Genomic DNA, 16071 nt, shown 5'->3' on the forward strand with positions numbered 1-16071 from the left:
ACCCATTGCATCATCACACCAATACGCAGGAGAATAACTTGTAGCTGAAGTTCGATTAATACATATGAATGCAATTATACAGTGCACCCTCAGAGTACGATTTTGATCCGTTCCAGGATTGGCATCGTATGGTGAAAAATTTGTATGTAGGGTATAGATACTATAGTACAGTAGACACTCCTATAACGTATCCCTTCTATAATGTAAATTCCTGATAACGTAAAAAATCTTTGTAAAGTTTGTGCTTCGTACTACGTAAAAAATTTCATATAACACAGTGTTAATTTGGGCGAGTTATCAACTTCGATATGGATGTTAGTTTACCTCGCCACATCTGTGGAAGAAAAAATGACATATGTATAGCGCTATATCTATTATATATGCAACTTTTGCGACATTCTAGTTTGTTGTAATAGATCATCAGATGTGTCAACAAGATAGAGAATAGGATGGCTGAGTAATTGTTCAAAAATACAAAAGCGATCGATTGGTGCAGGTGTTACAGCGTCGGTCTACTAATTTGAATGTCACGAGTTGGAGTATCGTCAAAAGTTCTTTTTTATCCTAGCCTTGACCCCTGGGTACAAATAGATGACGAACAGGTAGAACCGCTTTTTATAGTAAAAATATTTTGTTGTTCTGCCTCATTGTGGAAATATAAAATATTTGTTATTAGTTTTACTTTGCCGAACAGACTTGGCTGTTTAAAAAAAGTTAACGAATCATTGTAAATGAACGTCGAAAATGTGCAGTCTCTCTCTATCAACTTATTGTAAAAGTACTGCAATGATAGTCTATAAAACCAGGGAGATAAATCATAAAAAGGAGAACAGCTGTCGATACAAACCATTAATACTGCAGTTACGGTACAGCTCACAAACTGAAAGAGTTAAGTCAAGTTTCACCTTTATGCATGGCCACATGAGTGAGCTTGAAAAGATCTTGCAACGCATTAGGCAATTCACATGTAATTTACTGTTCTTATTACGCAAATTCCATATAACATAAACATTCCTGGAATGGATTATTTACGTGTATGAGACCATACTGTAATTATATAATGCAAACATCCCCTAGTCAAAAATGGTCAAAGTTTTATATAAGTGCTGTACATATTAATAATTGGTAATAAAATGTTATGTTAACACAACGTAACAATGTTATGTTAACCTAAGTAACTATAGTTACCTACAGTAACTTTGTTACAATTAAGTGAATTTATTGGTGATGGTCTGCATTAAAATGTAATGTTATAATGTGCTATGAACAATACTACGTACCATAGAAGGTCCTTAGTTTCAATTTTAAGATAGATGTGCATGTACCTGTGCAATGCCGGAAATTCAGCTAGTGATATATAAAAACAATCTAACTACTCATTAAGACCCCTCTACTGTACAACTGAAGTAAATGGCAATAAACAGAAGAAACACTCTTAAACCGTGTGGTGGCTGGGAGAAGACCCTCAGAGAGAACATAAACACAGTATTACAGGCTGTAGTTCGCAAAAGATTTCGAGGCTAGCCATTGGCTGAACCGCAACATAAGCTACTGTCGACTTTCTCTCAGGTCTAGGAGTTTCTACAGACAGTCATTGAGGTCGCCGTGGAGAAAGCGAGCATCTTCGCAGCCATTATTCAGCCAGGTGAGAAAGATGGCATTGAAAAGGGTAATTGTCAAACTACTTGCGGCACTGATCTCATGGTGAATCTGTGGAGAACAGTCTTGAATGGGAAAAGCCTCAATCTGACCCACTATGTATGTGCATCTTGAGAAGGGAGTTGAGCGCTGCACTGAGGATAGCACATTTATGGTGATGCAGCCACCCATGCTTTTTAGGTCATTGAGACCACCCATATTGTAAGAACACTACTCAGTATAACGCCAAGGCTTCCAGTGCCAAGCTCAGGCAAAGCCCTTAGTATTTATAGGAAATAAACTCTCGTACTAGAGATAGCTATAGCATAAATGAATGTGACAGTTAGTAAACTGGTGGTAAACTAGCAGCAGTTGGTGACTTGCTCACTTGCTGTCACAACCTAATGGGTGATTTATTTACTATTAGGTGAATTATATATGTCCATCTTTTACCTTCCACACTATGTACATTGACCAATTATAACCATTGGGTGCAGCCTCGTTTGTTTGTAATCAATCACTTGTGTTTTGTTAATTTTTCTTTGTATGTAAGGTGTGTGTTAAGTTATGTTAGTTCCTCTTTATGTGTTGAACGTTCTGGGCAACCTGACGTTGCTGCATATTTGTCTTGGTTCCAATGAACTTAATAATTCATGCACAAAAACATTATTAATAGAATCATTGACAGATTAGTTAGCATAGAACACCAATTGACTCTGTTCTACCCTCTCCTTATAAACTGTGGCATTGTTCAGCGTTTCAGAGCTGCAGTCACTCAAAGTTTCAGAACACAACTAGGGTTTTAACATCTGTGGTATAAGGTGTATAAGGTATAAGACGAGTCATAGCAGCCCTCACTCAAATGTACTAACCTAGCTGGACAAGGGCTTTGTGAGATAGTAAATATTATCACCCACTTACATTCAATTAAACAACCTCGAAACATGGAGGAATCAAAGTTTAAGCCACTCTGTTTAAATTGCCTTGTGCATTGTGTTAGTGAGTTATTCACTTCCTTTGAGAGTTTAGGTTATGTTAGTTTATTTTCATCATAAAAACAGATGCACACAGAGACATAAACTAAATAAATATACATATATGAATAAGCAATCATAATACAACAGGGAGTGATGAAGGCCCACGTGCGCAGTAGCAGGTCTAATCAAGGCGCAGGGCCCGAGTTGACAATTTTCTTAATGTAAAAATGTTCACATATTAAGACCTAAAGCATCCCAATGAGTCAAGTAGATGCCTCTTTAAAGCAATCCTAAAACTATTTAAATTTTCAATGTACCTGATCGATATTGGTAAGTCATTCCAAATACTGGACAACTGGTAAGTTACCTGTCGGTGCCCAGCTGTAGATGTAGACTTATAGGGTAAGGTGAGACCATTGATATAGTAAACCCTAGATTGGCGAATAGCTATCATTACAATGGAGCAAAAGTGAGGCCTATAATTGGCTGTTGTTTTCACGACGTTACGTCGTAGTGATGTGCATCACAGCATCAAAGCCTTCAATTGAGCAATAAGTTTAGTAGTGGAAGCACGCTTGGCATGCTAGTTTTTAAGTCATAAACGTAACAATAAGACCAAATTCTTAGTAAAATGTCATCAGAAGAGACCACAACACCCCAGGTATATCCTGAATTGCCCATAACAAGACAGAACTTCAACTCAAAACAAGAAGTTCTCAACAATATCATAAGCTATCTATGCCGATTAAACACACCAAGCTGAAAGCTGCTAGTGGAAAATAATAGGAAAATCATCATCATTTCGTCATTGGTTTTGAGTCAGCAGCCAAATCTGTACATGGCATTGCTCAATATCTTTTCAGCAACTACCCTTACATCAACTACTTCCTAACCTTTAAGATCAACCAGGATCACATTGAGATTCTGTTTTCCACAATACGATCTAAGGGTGGCTATAACAATAACCCGGATGTGCAGTGCTTTAGATCTGCACTTCGAGCACTGTTCATAAAAGCAGATGTCACACCAAGTCCCAATGTTAACTGTATTGATCTGGATGTGAGCAGGGCTGAAAAAACTGGCCAACCCCTGCTACATTCTCTGGCTAGAAAGAAAAAGATAGAAGAGACAAAAGCTTAGGAAGGTGAAGATGAGGAGTTCGGTGATGAGGATTTTTTTCTAACTCAAATGTGATGAGTGTATCAAGTTCTTGACAGATGTAGAAGTAGTGGGAAGTAGAAATAGTGATGACATAACCCCAATCTCAGTTAAAAACAGAGGAGGATTGGTGACCAGATTGATAGGCCTAATATGTATGGCTGCAGAAAAGTGCCTACGTTCACACATGGAGAGCTATGGTATCACACAGAGAGCTTTTAAACAAGTAACATCACAGACAATAACATTTATGTCTTATTACATAACCTCAATCAAGGTTTTACATGTACAGTGCATGCCAACAGTCTATTCAAAACTATAGTAAATCGCTATACTAAAATCAGAATACACTATGCCGCTTCAAAGCAGGAATCTAGTTCAACCAACCTTAGACAAAAACTATCACGTCTTGTTATTTTCAGTCATGTCTAATGGGTGTTTAATACAGTGGTCCAGCTTTACTGCTTCTAAATATCATTTGATTCATTAGTTTGTTATTAGTTTAATTTCTATTTGGTCACTCTTTGTATTATCAATGATATAGAAGCTTCTAAATCATTGGTAGTATTCATTATCATGTGTGTAAGATTCTTGCCTTTCTCATCCAAAGTCATTACAGTCATACTTCGACTTACGAGCTTAATGCGTTCAGAGACTGAGCTCGTATGTCAATTTACTCGCATGTTGGTGCAACTTATTTATATATAAAACAATTAAATACATGTATATATTGATTGGTTTCCATACTCTAAAAATGCAAAGAAACACTCGAAGCAATATATTGTAACAGAAAAAACATGTTGGTTATTGTCCTAACTTACCACATGCTTTCAAAAAGCAACAAATAAAAAATAATGCAAGGAAATGGGATTAATTAAAATGTAAAACTAAATACATGTACATACAATAGCAGCCAACGCTAACATTTCCCAGAGAGGGAGATATAAGTTATCCTTCATTACAACAGTTGGCTTTGATAAATTTGGATTTTATCCAAGTCTTAAAAGACAAACTTAAAAGCAAACCTAAAAGCAAACTTTAATCTTTAACTTAACGTAATTAAAACTTCTTCAGCGTTCATAGTTTTAAGTTTCTCGCTGGTAAGCTAATTTTTCTTTTGTTTCGCTCTCACGACCAGCCGGCCGTTTTAAGAGAAACCTATCTAAGGACATTTGCCTTTGTCGCCCTTTCAACATGTTGCGATCAGTACGAACACAGGTGTCGTCACCAAGGGTTAATGCATGACCACTAGCCAACTTGTCCGAATGTCTATTTTTTATAGTCTTGATAGATAGCACCGGCCTTTTTAAATAGCATCGTTTCAGTTACGCAGTCACCGGCCAATTGTTTGTCTTTTATCCAAAGCCTGAGCAGTCTCTCCATCAGTGGTTGTGAAGATCGCTGCGTCGTTTAGAAACTATGGTTAGTCCTTTTGCAAACTAAATGCCTTGAATATAATCCTTGCGTTTGATAATTGTGCATGGATGTATTTCTGTCATATTGCTGAGCTAGCTCAATTACGCATACATATTTTGCATATTTTTCAATAATTTTCCGTTTAATATCGATTGTTATCATTCGCTTTTTCTTTGCATTATCTATCCTTTTACTGGCAAACTTTCGGTCTACGCACGGTACTTTCAATTCACATAATTCTGCACTGAAAATCGCGCACAAAAAACATGGTACAAAAGTATAACCTGAGCAGTTGAAAAATACAGAGTGATGCTGCTCTCATAAAACACCTCCGACATACATGTACTTGGCAACTGACTCATGTGCTTGTATCTCAAACATGGCTCGTATGTTAGAGCTAAAACTTGCTTAAAAGCTGGCTCTTTCCTCAAGTTTCTCGTACGTTAGAGCACTCGTAAGTTGAAGTATTACTGTATATAAGTTTTACATATTTTCAATCAAATATGCAGTCTCAGATGCACAAACTATGGAAAAATTGAGCAGTTTTTAGTGCTAAGTCAATAGGAGTTAATAGATCAGCTGATTCGCTTTGCACATCACCATGACGTTGCGTCATGCTAATTATAGGCCTCACTTGTTTTGATTATTTGCATATCTAGGGTTTGCTATATCTATGGGTAAGACATAAGAAAAATAACGAGTAGCATAAGAGTTTTGTGGAACATGAGTGTCAGAGTAGAAGGATGAATGAGCGAGAATACCTAAACGACGTTAGTATAACTCTTTAATTGGAAGAACATTAGCCTTTTTGAACAGGTCAACTGTGTGTTCTTTGAGTTTTTACAAAATTATCATACGCTTCATTCACATTTCTTGCATCATATTCAGTGTTCCATTTTACATTTTTAAATATACTTTCTAAATTGTATGAATTTGTATTTTTGAAACATCGCTTTAATATTCTGGGAGTTACCTCACAGTTTTTATCTTGAAAGATTGCAAAAATTGAAAAGTGATCGGAGGTGTCTTTAGTAATAGTACCACACACTACCGTATATCATTTGATTCAAAGTTAACGAGAATGTGATTAATATATGTCTTGGAAGTAGAGGTAACTCGAGTTGGAATATTTATTAAATTTCTAAAATTGTACTGATGAAAAATATCAATGTAACTAGAACTTTCATTGTTGAGGATATTTATGTTTATGTCTCTCACAATGTTATGGTAAGATAAGATGCAAAATCATCAAGAAACCAACCAGTGTCCAGTGAAGAGGAATGATAAATTGCAGTAATAGTAAGAGTCCTGTCAGAGGCACCAACCAGATTCACAGAAATGGCTTCAGATCCATTTAACTTGACAGAATGATGTTCTGATACAGCCCAGCTACTGTGTACATAGACCCCAGTTCCACCACATCTCGTTGGTCAACACTCACCTAAAAGCACATAATTTTCAATAAGAAAGCATGTTTGTTAGTTGTCATACAAAAATATTTCACTTAAGCAAATAACATGAAAAAAAGAAGACTTTACAGAGGAAAGTAGCTCATATAGCTTACTTATATTTTTTGATAAGCTTCGTATATTACAGAGCAAGAGATGAAAACATTCATAATCATAACTGTTAAGAACTTCTATGTCATAAAGATTACATGAAGACACTAAATCCATAGTACAAAAAAAGATTCCTAATTATTTGTATATTTAAACTACAAAGCTTAAATCTCATTTTTCATTTAAGGCTAACAAGTCATTATTTCAGCTTATTCGCAAGGCAGGGGAGTGATCTGTCTTACGAAGATACACTTGTTGATTCAATCTCCAAACATATTTATAGCCATGGGTCTTGCGATATTCACGGGCCTTAAAGAAGAGTTGTCAAGTGTCAAAATTCAAGTATTCACTTATAAAGATTTTGTCACTGTTTCCTGTGTAGCCAATGTCCGATGCAATGTAAGGTTGACAAAGTTTTTTATATCTTGAGATAAATTTAATTCGAACATGCGTGTGTAGAAATTGTACTACGAGTGACTTCTTGTTTTTGTTTTTATATATAACACCGATGTTTTTTGCTAATACATTCAAATCAGGTTTCCTGGCTATGCTGGATACAATGTCCACAGTATTTTCATTGGATTCATGTAGAAGATCTTGTATCTTTACTGTGCGCCCAGTGGTTAAATCTTCAAGTTGGTTTAATTTTGTCTCAAATTTAGGTAGCACCACCTTTACACTTGCCATGTCAGATTTCAGCTCTTCAACTACTTCTGAATGGTAATTCATACTTGTCCCAGATCAACCATTTTTAGTTCAATTTTATCAATTTTTGTTTCAATTCCAGTTAGACGAAAAATAATATCATTTAAGAGTGATGTCTTTTCATCAACTGAACTAGATTCCACAGATGCAGATTGTTTCTGTAGATTAGGCATCATTAAACGATGACTTACCCAATTTGGGGGTGAATCATAAAAATATTTTCACCCCCCCCTCCCGTGTCAGTTCCAGTTCTTCCTATCAGATATTCTAACTTCAACAAGAAGATGATAACTTGGTGTAAAACCAATATCCAATAATGACTTTGTAAAGTTTTGTTGCTTCAGAGATTAAACTTTTCATAAGGCTATAGATATGTGTGACTTAGAGAGAGAGAGAACAAGCTGAACTTCTCTCTTGAACTGCCAACTGCCAACAAAAGTTACAACCATCTTGTTGAGTTCTGCCTAGCCAGTTATTCAAGGCTGAATAGCCAAAATAGCTATTGATCTCAAGCAACCAGGCCAGTCTTCGGTGTAACTCCTGCAAGGCAGTCCTCAGTCCGATTCAGCCAGGCCAGTCTTTGGTCTAACCTCTGCAGGGCAGTCTTCAGTCCTCAGTCCGATTCAGCCAGGCCAGTCTTTGGTCTAACCTCTGCAGGGCAGTCTTCAGTCTGATTCAGCCAGGCCAGTCTTTGGTTTTACCTCTGCAGGGCAGTCTTCAGTCTGATTCAGCCAGGCTAGTCTTTGGTCTAACCTTTGCAGGGCAGTCCTCAGTTTGGTTCAACTAGGCCAGTCTTTGGTCTAACTCAGCAGGGCTGGTCTTGATTTGAGTCAGCTGGACCAGTTTTCGGTCCAGAATCGATTTGGACAATATTCAAACCATTGGGGTCACAGTTACCTCTTATAGAGTTTTCCATTATTTTTTACTTCACAATAACATACCAACCGTTTAAAGATTCATCAACCTTTCAAGAAAGATTAGGCCTGAAGGATTGTTTCTCATAAAATTACGCTACTATGTTTTGCATTTTACTTTCAAAAAGACCACTGAGTGTTGGAAACTATCTTGGAAAACAAGTTTAAAGCATTAGTAGGGTCATAGTCTGTTCTTCTAAAACACAATTTAGATTCAGGAAGGAAAAAGTATCTCATGTATCTACTCCAGCTACTGACTAAGCTGACTCATCATGTGAAAGTGAAAACTCACACTGCTGCTCTATTCCTAAACCTACAGAAAGCTTTTGATACTGTGTGGCAGCGCTGAATGGTCTGCAGACTTGAAAAGCTTGAAATAAGAGCCATTTCATCCATCTTATTTTTTCATCTTATTCCTATCTTATGTTCTCTTATTTGACAACAGAAAAACCAACTTAAAAGTAAACAACTACGCACATATATCGAGCATAAAAATGCACAATTGACTTTCCTCAAAACAGTGTACTTTCACCGTTACTATTCATTACTTATATAAGAGATATGTTGTCTCATGTTGAGATAGCTGGTCTACAGTATGTGGATGATTCTATGATGCCATTCACCAAGGAAAACTCGACTAGACTGCAATATAAATGCTAAAATAACTGTACAAAAATTCAGAAGTGAATGAAAATGTGGAAACTGAAGATAAATTATTGGAAAACTGAAGTAGCCAATTTTTTCAGACAATTTTCACTCCATGTTATAAACTCTACCGAGATTCGGGTCACTCAATCCAAAAAATGTTTGAGCATCATAATTAATTGGAAGCTGGCATCCACGAAACAGTAAGCAGATTGTATGAAAATATTGGAGCAAAAACCAACTTGCGTAAACCTTTCATATACTGTATGCCGATCTCAGCTGCAAGACTTCAAAGAAAATCTTTACCCAAGTGATTGTACCAAAGGAAATGTATGCTACATCATTCTGGGATATCGAAGCAAGTGTTGTAGTTGCTGAACATATCAAACACTTTCTTGGAGATCACTTTAACCCACCAATCGAGGCTCTTTACAAAATTGAAAACATATCTTCACCAACAATCCCATACAAAAAAGAAAGGTGCCACTTCCTGAGAGGTTTGGCGCAATATTTCTACACTGGTATCTTGTCCACCTCACTAAGAAGCGCTATTACCAAGACTCGCCTAGTACACTTGAGAAAAATGATTGGCAAACATTCCTAATTAGACAAAGTCAATCACCAAAGCCGTTTAAAAAGGTAATCAACCAGACCTTTCTGAAAGAGTGGTCAAGGGCATGGATTTTACAACTGCACCAGAGAGTTTGCCCACACGAACTGTTGTCAAAAGTGGCCTCTGATTATCTTGCTGAATGCCCAGTCCCACTACAACACAGCAGATGTTCTTTCGGCTCACTGAGTGATCTTCTGATGGGGCATAGTAGTCATCAGCTCTTTCAATATCACATCAATATGACTTATACTATAACTTTCTAGTGCCTGACAGATGATTAATCCCCCATCGCTATCTATTTTACTGTTTAGATCATGAAGTCATGTGGGAGACAATCAACTCAACGTTATACAACTGGAAGCATGTAATCTAGTGCAACGTTCTGACAAAGAGACAGTCATTCGGATGTAATAAGAATGGAGCATTAACTCGACTATTCACCTTCATTGAGGAATGACTGGCACTGTTCTTTAGTCACAACAGCCACAACCTGGTGCTTGAGGTTTGGTGTTGTGATGTCTATGGCCGCTGTTTTAGAAGATGAGAAGACCAATGCCGCGGACAATCAGGGAGAAGGAGAATCTCATACAATACTCACACCAATGATATACAGCCCCCATGGGGCTGTATATCATTGCTCACACTAACACTCAATCAGTAAACAGCCATTTTGTATTTTCTATGCCCTTTACACCATGATTTGTTCTATTATATTTTATGCCATAATTATATGACTTTGGTCTGTGGCACTGGTCTGTTACCATCTTACCACATACTGTAATATCACTTTTTGTTTTGATTACATTCAGACCTGCCAACCCAAGAGTGGGGCAATGCGTGAGATTTGGTTTTGGGGCAATTGATGTATCAATGATAGTATATATAAAATTGTGGAAATAGGGCCAAAAATCTCACGCATTTTCATTTTTTCTTAGGGGTGATTGCGTGAGTCTCACGCCCAATGCGTGAGAGTTGGCAGGTATGATTAAATTACCTACACATATGTTGTTAATATCACCCTTTCATATTGCCTACAAATGGGGGCTTTTTCCCCTATTCATTTCAATAAAGAATTCAATTTTCGATTTGATACTCAACGTGCTTGATTTTATGTTTTATGACTTCCAATGATCCCAATGCCTAAATGTTGACAAATGCGCGATTAGGGGCGATTGCTGCTGGCCTGTCTTGACAAACTGTTGTTTTTGCGAAGTTGTCACCCGTCGAGCAGGGCGAGCGAAACAACAACAACGACTGTTGTTTGCTCACCCCGCTCGTCGAGAGACAACTGCGCAAAAACAACAGTTTGTCAAGACAGGCTAGATTGCTGCAGACACTGCGCAGAAAACAGTTTTCCGTCATCGGTCGATCACTGGGTCAGGTATAATTGCAGTGGCTCAAAACCTGGTCAGTTTCTGGGTCGTTTTGTAGGGGTGGAGCTTAATCCGGAAATACAAAAGCTTTAAAGTTAGTTGAACCGCTGCAAACGTTTAGTTGTTGAGAAATCGAGTAGTTATCTTTTTGTTTGACAAAATATCACGTAAGCATCTTTTCCAAGCAAATTTTTAATTACAAATATGAGTTCTTTTAGCAAATTAACAAAAAGTATTTACATAGCTGTTTATCGTAGTTTTTTCTTGTTAAGAATAAATGGTAACACGCTCACGAAACGGAAAAAATCTTCTACAAAAATACACCATTAATTATTCTGTATTCGTTTATATTTTAAAAATAGTTTTATATTTTTTTAATATGAATACACTTTTGTAAAGCGGTATTACATAAAATATTGAAAAGTTACGATTATGTTCTGAACAAATAAAATGCACATTAAAACGGTTGTCCACTTTGTTACCATTCTGAGAGCCTAAAATGATTCTATTTTATTTCACTGTAAATATTAGTATTAGCATCTCGTTAGGCATTGATTGTAAAAATGAAGGCAACAGAAGACATCAGTTTCTTATCTTTACTGTATTTGCTGCAAGCACACACTTTTTTAACAACTAACTTTATATTACTACAAAGTCTCAACTGTAGCACACTTTGAAACAACGACAGTATGTAGCTACCTAAGGAACAACCATTTAATTGTGTATCTCAAATTTTATTTGAACTTGTTACTACAATGGTGCGCTGTCAGTAGCACCGCCAGGCCTAGGCTGTATCTCATCTGTTTGGTTCACAAAAAGTGTAGGAGAGGAGGCAAGGTAAAGCAAGTTTTTGTAGTCTCCTGCAATACAGGGCAGTTATATTTTCAGACTAGACAGCCTGCCTATGATCAGTAGTCCTCAGTAGTCAGAGTCGCTTACTGCTTGCAATTTGTCTTAAAAAATTAATTGAAATGCACTGCATATTCATATTGCTTCAACCCTAAAAGAAGACCTCAGTGGGTCATCATGTATTCATAACTGACTTCATGTATTCGTCATTTCATCTTCTATATAAGCCTACCTACAGGCCTCCCGTGCCTGTAGTTGGCAATCATGTCGGTAGGTTATCGAAGCCTCGATAGCTGAATGACATGATCGCTGACGACAGTCAACTTCTACGAGGACCCTGAGGGCCTACCAAATATATTTTTTAATTGCAGTGCATTTAAGCATTATGCTGCTCCTTCTTGTCTCATTGTTAGATGAGGCTGAGCAAGCCATCAAAGCCCATGAAATCGAATATGGCAACAAGTTTTACACAAACCATTAGGACGGCATATTCAACAAGCATGAAAGACTTTTTGAAGGTAATCTCATATCCTTAAAGCACTTTTTCTCCACTGCCTAATTTGTGATCTTGTGTTGAAAATGAACATTTTATACCTCAGATATTTTAGTGTAACCTTGATTGTGAAGTGTAACCTTGATTGTAAAATGTAGGCCAATGCTTGGTTGTTGTGCAATAGAAGTACATGTCAATAGTAGCTTATATGTTTTTATGCTGCAGTTTTATGAAGCCCTTTTTGGTTTGTTTTTGTACCATGTGATCTATGATGTCACAGGCCCTACATGAAGCAGAGTTGACACAATTTTCATCAGTTCACTAGCAACTCACACTGGATACACACCATCTACCTCTCAGCAATAAAGGATTACTCTCTATAGACACTCAACTCTTAAGCTTAATTTGACGAAGTGGATTTGCGTGTATATACAGACATGCAGTGGATTACAATCAAGTATATAGTGCAGCCTTGATTAGAAGATATACATGGGCTTCAGTGTACAAGCATTGGCATGCAATTGAAATGACATTAAAAATCATTGTATATATTATTAATTACAATCAAGCAAGCAATAAATGTATCAAGCATCATATACATGCAGCAGTTAGTTCTCAATTGAGTGTTAGCAATCAAGTAAGGCTAAAAACCTACAATGTTTTCAGCCAATGAATCTAAAAAATCTGTACCATGTTTCTTAATTTTAAAATTTTATCTGCTCTAATTTAGCAAGGTGAAGATATTTGGAGAGGTAAGAACGTTATTCATGACAGTCAAGGCTATTTATGTATGCATGGCGAAGAAAAAGAGTATGGCGAAGAAAAAGAGTATGGCTGCATGTACGGCCCTGAAAGACAGCAAACCCAGAAGGAAAAGTACAAAGAACAGCGGAGGGTAAGTTACCAGTACACCAAGAATATTTTACTCAGCCTATTACAAGGGATATTTTTGGACAGCAAAACTCGGTCATTGTATGTCCAATATATTTAGACAGGGCTATCCTTCCATGTCTTTGCAAATGCACAGATAGTATAGTATGGATTTTACATAGAGATGATAAATAATATTTATTACTTTTATGGATTTTAATTTGTCTTATTTCTGAAATAGCTATCTTGTAACAAAAGCACGTGTGCACATTTATATTCTTGTAAGCCCGAAATCAGAGAATGCAGTAAATCTAAGTCTACACTACTGTGAGGGTTGCGACATGTCTAAGCTGTATTCAATACTGTGCTTTCGGTCTCACAGTACATCAAACTTCAAAAACATTTTCTCTTATTTTAATTCATCTACACTCTCATAGAAATTTGGTAGAATTGCAAAGAAACAAGGACTTGATTGGAATGCTCAGATACCATATCCTTGACCCAATAGCCAGTGAAGTTTACGGCAATCTGTCTGATTTTTCTTGAGAATTTCTCATCCCGAGGCCTCACACATGCGCCAGATAGTATTATATCGCAGTTCACGCCTTTGGTTAAACTTGGACGTAATATTTTATTTTACATTTAATATTTCACACCTAAAATTTCCAAAAACAATCATTAAAAGCAAGATCAAATGAATGCTTATTTTGGAGCCCTGGCAACAAGGCCTTTGTTTGGACTCTTTTGCCAATTTGAATTTAGTTAGATTGTGCCCACAAATATAAATATGCTACACATGTGCATAAATTCATATATGTTGTCACATGGTGTCGATATACATAATTTACATATTGTTTACATTTTTAGTCACAGAATCCAACAAAGAGACCGCATCCTCAAGACAATACATCTGATAGTAACGCGGAGGTACTCACTCACATAACCAGCAATAAAATTTTAGGCAAATCGTGCAATATTAATTATGATTAAATGTGGAATTTCATTGGTAGGCGGGTCTTCAAGCCATTTATTGCCCTAGATTAGTAGCTAGAAAAACGTGAAGTTATAGTAGGATAATGCAGAAGAACCCCTTGTGTAGGCAGGATTAGGTTTTAGAAACAAATTATTTGCTGCCAACTGCGATATTTGTTAAGTTGCCTGTTCACACCCAGCCAAACGTTCAATGCCTCGAGCATTCTGATTTATAGCTCAAGATAAGGAGGAAATGCAGTGCTTGCTCAGGACGGGTAGGAGTAAGAGCAGAGGCTATGCGAGCTTCCTTTGATGTGGGGAACATCTACGAAACGCCACAAACGACAGCATTATAGATGTAACTCAGACACCTGATGTTACTTTCATACCTAACAGTCCGGTGAGTGGTAATATTCAGTAACTCAGTTTTAAAATTAGAACCCTGTTGCATGATGCTTTCGTGTCACTTTAGTGTAAGTGCTCAGTGTCTGAATTGGAGAGAGTTGCGCAGCGATGCTCCCAAATCTTTGATTCCAGATTTGTAAAGCATATCAAATCGCTGGCATGCATTTTGCTCCAAATCAAATCACTTAGAAGGATGACTGCTCAGCTTTCAAATAAAATGAAATTAAAACCATCATCCATTATGTAATTGATGGTTTTAATTTGATTTAATTTACAAGCTGGGTAATCCATTTTTTGGTACTTTGATGCCAATCTCATGATTGGTGATTTGATGTGATTTGCAAATCTCTAATCAGGATTTGGGAGCATCTCTGGAGTTGTTATCAACTCTTTGAGAAATTAATAACGAGGTGTCACAACACCATCCGATTCATAGACTGAGTACTTGGACTAATGTCGCTGTTGTCTTCTACAAGTCAACTCTATGGGCTAAGTCGGTTGAGCAATGTAGGATCGGAGAAGATATATGAAGCCAGGAAATAATTGTGAAATAAAACTACTGTAAAAACAGTAATAAAGTCAGGAACTAGCAAAAGCAGATTTGCCCGGTTCTTTGAGATCGCCAAATTAACTTCCAGCTAATCACAATGTCCAATGTAACTTTCCAATCTACTTCATTAAATTAACAAATAATATTCCTGTCAAAGTCAAAAATCATCGCAAATAATGCCACTTGAATACTGCATTCACAGTACTTTACAAGTTCAAGGAGATGTAAATACACATGCTATGATTGTTTTTATTTTAGATCAAGGATCTCCAAGAGGAGTTTGCAGGGAGTAAGAAATGACAGAGCAAAAATGCTTCCTGAGGCTTTCTAATACATGCAATATCTAGATAGGCATAGAACAAGTTTGTTCTCTATAGCTGTGGGTGAACTGGCAATGAAGGGAGGTCACGCCAGAGGGCATCTGGCGTGCCCTCCACCTCATTGCCAATTCATCTGAAGCCATAGAGAACAAACTTGTTTTAGATAGGAATACTTTTATATGCAAAAACTCGAACTGTTTCAGCTTGTACTGTGCTCAATTTTGAGTGAATATATTGATCAAATTAAAACATACCTGCATACATAAAACATTCAGGGTTTTCAAAACTGATTTTTTTTTTAAATAACCCTGACTTATATTCACTTATTTTCACATATCTACATGTAGTATATGTAGTAGCCCTTTTTTACTGTGTTATTCTGTTCTCATTTGTGCTTGTTAAAGGCCTTTTATGGCTTTGGTGCTGATGTGGTAGTAATTAAGTTATGTGCAACATTTTCTTTTTATATCAAATAAAGTAAAATTATTAAACTTTACAATTTATCATGATAGATTCGTCTAATAACTGAAACAACCTATTTCCCATCATTGTTCCAGTGGTCCATCACCAGACATTTTGTCATTGCGCATCGACTTTTCAAACAATGTATGTTG

The 16071-nt window shown here is 36.8% G+C and overlaps 1 protein-coding gene across 2 annotated transcripts; it reads left to right on the plus strand.

The window, feature by feature from the left end:
* The first annotated feature begins 12143 nt into the window (after positions 1 to 12143).
* Positions 12144 to 15947, plus strand: LOC137394554 (uncharacterized). 2 transcript variants are annotated; one of them, XM_068081280.1, is made up of 5 exons: positions 12144 to 12365; positions 13071 to 13235; positions 14078 to 14137; positions 14419 to 14582; positions 15396 to 15947. In XM_068081280.1, exons 1-4 carry the CDS (start codon positions 12261 to 12263, stop codon positions 14536 to 14538), a joined length of 450 nt encoding a protein of 149 aa, XP_067937381.1. In that variant the 5' UTR covers positions 12144 to 12260; the 3' UTR covers positions 14539 to 14582; positions 15396 to 15947. The 2 variants fall into 2 exon arrangements, with proteins under 2 accessions (XP_067937381.1, XP_067937382.1); XM_068081281.1 differs by lacking the exon at positions 14078 to 14137.
* Positions 15948 to 16071: the final 124 nt, after the last annotated feature.

This window comes from Watersipora subatra, chromosome 4 (assembly GCF_963576615.1).
Source record: "Watersipora subatra chromosome 4, tzWatSuba1.1, whole genome shotgun sequence".
Lineage (NCBI taxonomy): Eukaryota > Metazoa > Bryozoa > Gymnolaemata > Cheilostomatida > Watersiporidae > Watersipora > Watersipora subatra.